The sequence below is a fragment of the Cibotium barometz genome, chromosome 25 (genome assembly GCF_041138505.1).
Source record: "Cibotium barometz isolate CiBa-2024 chromosome 25, ASM4113850v1, whole genome shotgun sequence".
NCBI classification, from domain to species: Eukaryota; Viridiplantae; Streptophyta; class Polypodiopsida; order Cyatheales; family Cibotiaceae; genus Cibotium; species Cibotium barometz.
The window spans coordinates 42924915-42930822 of record NC_141070.1 but is presented as its reverse complement, the minus strand read 5'-3'; the positions used below and the strand labels follow the sequence as shown (position 1 = coordinate 42930822).

The 5908-nt window shown below is 39.3% G+C and overlaps 1 protein-coding gene across 1 annotated transcript; it reads left to right on the top strand.

Annotated features, from left to right (window-relative positions):
• Positions 1–3584: 3584 nt before the first annotated feature.
• Positions 3585–4577, top strand: LOC147624589 (uncharacterized). The gene has a single exon (XM_086819993.1). It carries the CDS (start codon positions 3649–3651, stop codon positions 4336–4338), a length of 690 nt encoding a protein of 229 aa, XP_086676119.1. The 5' UTR covers positions 3585–3648; the 3' UTR covers positions 4339–4577.
• Positions 4578–5908: the final 1331 nt, after the last annotated feature.

Here is a 5908-nt window from a genome sequence, read left to right as displayed (position 1 = left end):
TCCAAAATATAAATATGGAACATCCTAAATAAACCTTTAGAATGTTTTGAATCATGCTTGCCAAGAGTCTTGTATGTAGTTGCTGCTACTACTGATGGGGGTGAACTAAACACAATCAACTAAAGTAAACAAGATAGTGAGCAGAAAACTCGGCAATGGAGGCACATTGTACGATCAACATCGTGGAGAGCTCTTGAGCTCCCTCCTGCGTTGCTGCCCCCCCATCCCTGTGATTTTGTAGAGCCGCTTTCTCCCTCTGTTCATCGCCCCGCTCCCCTTATTTGCTCCGTTGCCCCCCCAGAGTTAGGCATAATGCACGGCGGCCTAATGCACTTCGGAGGAGTCAAAGTATGGATGATTTTACCCCACTGACAAGATGCATGTGTTTGCAAGAGAGCTTTCTTGCCCTTCTCCTTGGGTTGCAGCTTCTTGCCCTTATTTTATCTTGCATGCAACCCATATAGCAACAAAAAAAACTCCGAATACAAACTTCAAAAATTATACAGAAATGCTACCACATACAATGTTACTCACTTTGGAACTCCTCTACAATACCTTTCTCCTTTCACACAATGTGAGAGAGATTGATCCCTCTATAACCTCCAAGCTAGGATTTGGTACACACAAACCATATCTCAAAACAAGAGATGGTTTGCTACACACACACACACACGCCCCTTATCTCAAATATAAGCATATAATTTCAACACATACATACATACACACACACACACACACACACACACACACACACACACACACATATATATATATAGGTAGATCTAGCCTTAAATAACAAAAGGGAGTGGGGAGAAGCTTTTGAGAAGCTAAGAGCTTGCACATTGGCTCAAAAATCCTAACCTATGTGAAAGCACCCAGAAGTCTTTTTTTTGCCATCTAGGGATCCAAACTAACACCCTCGATGCCAAATATAATACCATGCTTGATCCAAATTTGGTATTTTAATGGGTTCAAAGATATTGATACAATTGACACATTTAAGATCTTTTTTTAAAAGAAATCTAGGTCGTCTTTCCACTTAAAGTGAGTGCAAAAGTTATCATGAAAACTTCTAACCGCTTATATAGATAGTCCTTGAAAGTTGTGCACAAGAATGTAGCAGGGGCATTGGTTTATCCAAAAGGCATAACCCAATATGCGAATGTGCCTCCCACCATCATGAATGAAATCTTGTGTTGATCCTTAGCTATGATAGACACTGGGGTTATAGCCAGAGAAGCCTTCTAAGAAGTTATGGGTTGTTGCAAGATTAGGGTGTAACACTGTTGTTGCAGACAAAATAGGTAATATTTTTTGAAAACGAGAAACATTTGGCATCTTTCAAAGATTCCATCAAAAAAGTTCAGTTTTTAACCTCTTTTTAAAAAGTGGTCTACGCATGGGTACAACACTGCCAAAAAACGATAATATTTTGGACACTTTACATGTTTATTACAAAAATTGACATGAAAAAAAAGACTTCATTTTGCTTTTACTTTTTGAGATTATAATTAAAAATCTAACAATAAGTTTTCAAAAAACATGCCAAAATAGAGACAATGTTTATTATTTCCATTTTCAATCCATTTAAAAAATGATGCAACTATAAAAGAAGCCATTTTTTAAACATATAGCTTATGGCATAAGTATGGTTCCTCATAATCATTGCTACACCATCACTAGTCGATGTGCCTTTCCCTGAGAAGGTAGACGAGGCATCCTCTTCTTCACTATTCACAAATACATTTTTTTTCTTCTATGTATACACTTGAAGCTTAGACTCCTTCGGCCATATGTCATGTTAGCATGATTGAGGATGTGCTACAGTGTGCAACTATAAAAAACTATTTGTATAATTATATTACAAAAGTGTTATCTTGATATAATTATTATCTTAATTGTAAAACCCTATTTTGGCTCTCAATGAGAGTAGTATTAAAATCCATTTTGAAGCTCTTGAGTATCATAGTTTCTTAATTTACAATATATACTTTTTTAAAAAGAGTTCGTTATGTACATATGAATTTTAAAATATCATGAATATGCTATTTAAAAGTTATCTAATTTTGAAAAATAATTCCACACTCATTTTTAAAGAAGATGTGTCCTTGATGTGACAAAAAATGGTTAAATGGTAATTTTAGTTATTAAATGAGTTTAGAAAGTATGAAAAATGTCTTTTTAAGAAATAAAAGTTTATACTTTCCAAAATATGTTTTTGTAAAATATCAGGCAGGGACTTGGGTTTAGTTTTGTCCAGTTTATGTTGGACTAGGACAATGCTTGGAGAGAAAATTTGGGAGGGCAAGGTATTTCAAATGAGATCAACTAATAGGAAATACACATGCACTCAAATTAACCCAATATAACTCAAATTAATGTAAATTATTCTAATTAATCAAAATTAATAAAAATCTTTAAATTTACAAGATTGAGCATTTTAAGTGATATTTATTGTAGCTACAAAAAGTGGCATATATTATAATACTTTAAAGACCTTGAAATATTTAAAGAAAATAGACAAATAGCTTAAAATTTTCTCAAAAAATCAAGTTAAGCTCTATATTATGTGAAGATCTAAGGTCCAAAGGGGGAATCTAATATGAGTTTATATTTCAAAGATATTAGCATTTTATGGAATCAGTTTGAATTTGGGACATGGTATATACATTGAATTTGTACCTAAGGAAATGAGGACTTTCGACTATTTAATGCTTAATCAGATTATGCAACTATATCCCCAACTTTTCATGTGATGTTCCAACAAAAGAACTTGAAAGGAAATTCCTTCGTTAGCTAGGAGAGATTGGCCACTAAAGAAACGACGAAGACAAAAGCATGACATTTTTTAGTCTATCAAATATGTGACATTCAACTTATGTGGAATAAGCATAGTCTTCAAAAATGCAAGAAAAGGAATAATAATATATCCAGCACTGCTTGGCTAGAAAAAAACCATCTCCTCACAACATAGTCTTCGTCCTGAAAGGCAAGACCGAAAAGACACACCATCCATTTCCATATACCCATCACTTTTACGTGTTTGTTAAAGCACGTCATTTCAAGTTAGCTGAAAAATGTGGCTATTTTATAACATCTTGACAATTATAGAAACAATAGAAAACAAGGATGATTTTTGAGGGGCTAGGTCACCCTTCACATTGTGATGGGTTAGTAAAAATAGTGCCAGTCATTTCATATTTGACCTTAAATTTTTAGTCACTCAAAATAACAAAATGCCCAAAAAAAAACATGCTTGAGGCCCATCAAAAAGCAACGTTGGTTGAAAGGTCGAAGCTGCATACTATAGTTTACCGTGTGGGTGGTTGACTACGGTCAGCGAGCTGGACGTGCATCACTCATGCGTTACGTTGTCTCATTGTTGTCACATTTCGCACGCCGAAATTTATCGTCCTTTTGGCGTGATGTTTATATCATCAGCATCACGGGTCCTGCCTACAGCTGGGGAACAACATGCGGTGCAACTACTCAAAGATTCTTGCGCAGGTGGCCGCGCTTTGCAGCAACGGAAGGGCCATATAAATATATAGATCCCACACGCAGGCCTTAAAGACATTGTCCAGTTAGCTCAAGAGCAGCAAGCTCTCTACAGCGGCCGGCCAGCCCCCCCCGTCACACATTGTCATTATGGCTGCCGATTGCTGTACCAAGCGCCTGTGTTGCTCTCTACCGCTTCTTTTTGAAGCTGTTGTGGTGATAGTTATAATCCTGGGATGCGATCTTCCAAGCGCGAGGTCATGCGATGAAGCACATGACCCGCCCCCTACACATCCCACTCCATCAGTTCCTTCTAAGCCTCCCTCAGTGCCCACTAAGCCTCCGGCCACTAAGCCTCCCTCAGTTCCTCCTGCAGTTCCCACTACGCCTCCCTCAGTGCCCACTAAGCCTCCCTCAGCTACGCCTCCCTCAGTGCCCACTAAGCCTCCCTCAGTAGTCCCTACTACGCCTCCCTCAGTGCCCACTAAGCCTCCCTCAGTAGTCCCTACTACGCCTCCCTCAGTGCCCACTAAGCCTCCCACCATGCCTCCCCCAGTTCCATCACCTCCTACTACGCCTTCCCCCCCTGCCACATGCTCTGTTGACATCATCAAGCTCGGTGTCTGCGTTCCCATACTGGGCGGCCTTCTAGGAGACCCTCATCAAAGCGATTGCTGTGCTCTGCTCGGGCTCATTGGGCTTGATGTGGAGGTGTGCTTGTGTGCTGCCATCGATGCTAACGTCCTCGGCCTCGTTAACGTGCATGCAAAACTCGACGTCATCGTCAGCATCCTTACCACTTGCGGCTGCAAAGTGCCTCCTAACCTCTCATGCCCTTGAGATGCTTAAACCACCACCCTTGCCCTTGTAGCTAATTAAGACATCAAACCTTCGTATGCTAATTCCCTCGCATTGTTGCCATTCGATACATCTACAGCCATACATCACGTTATGTACGCAATATATATTGTTGATGTCTTTTTTCTTCTTAAATTCCTTGCTCATTAAGAAGTCTATTGTTATTATTAAAGTTCCCAAACCTCGTTATATTATTACACTTAGCCGCGTATCATTTATGGTCCTTGATGATCCTCTTCTTCCAAACAAAACATTCTTTTGCATATCATTTATGGTTCTAAATGGTCCTTGATGATCCTCTTCTTGCAATAGAACATTCTTTTGCATATCATTTATGGTTCTAGATGAGCGATCCTCTTCTTTGCTGTAGAACATTCTTTTATGGTCTAGTGTCGGTTGATTAACATTGAAAACACTCTTTTACGATCTAGTGTCGGTTGATTAACATTGAAAACACTCTTTTGTCCTCATCAGGGCCGTAGCCTACTCCTCGGTAGAGGCTGGCATTCAAAACACTCTTTTGTCCCTCCCCAAGGCCGTAGCCTTGTGAATAGAGGATGGCACAATGGTCGTTGTCCTAGAGATTAGTTAAGTCATCTCGCTACATCGGCCGGGCATTTCCACCTCGTCATCCACGATCCTGTGGGGATACAATGTGCTATGCTTGCCCCTCAAGCACAACACTCTAAATCAGGGATGGTGGCTTTCATGGACATCAAATATCCTGACTTGATTGCAATGCCCAGTCACTAGGAACTATGCACGGTGCTCACTCCAATATTGGTTGAGTGACTCACTTGTGGGACTCGTCCCCCACGGCTTGCCGAATGCCTTCAAAAGTAGCCAATATTTGGAAGGGTGGCACCCCTTTCTAGTAGTCGAGTTTGTATCGGCTGAGCGAGTCACTTGTGGGGCATGTCCCTAAGCTTTCCCATAACTTTGAAAAACAATCAATATTTGGAAGAGTGGTAACCCTTTGTTAAGGTACTTGAGTATGTACATGTGTAGAGTAGTAGGATAAAATTCCTTACACATATAGGCTAGACTTCGGACCCCTACATACACACATACAAAGTATTTTTATAATGAAATGGTTTACATAAAAAATGTTCATATAGAAAGTATATATCTATTCGATCTATTAACTGAAGGTTCCAAGTGACTGGGAAGCTAACAAGTGGTAGGAAGAGGAGCCAGAATTTTGAAATTTTCAGAAAAGAAGCTAACATGCTTAGGTTTACGCTTAAAAAAAACATAAAAATACTTAAATTGGACGCGATATATATGCTATTCCAAACTATACCGCATCATCATCGTACTAGTATATATAATAGGCAATTAAAAAAAGGTAAGTATATGTGTTGACCATACAAACATAGAGAGTTTGCAGAAAGTCTACACCGGTTAACTTGGGTTAGTAATAATAACCTACGGGTGTGTGTGTTTAGTGTACTGGCAAAACCCAGAGGCACGAGCTCGAACTCTACTGCACTGCACTCGTAACAGTGTTTATTTTTGCAAGTAGGGTATGTTTTTTCTTAAGAAGGCCTCT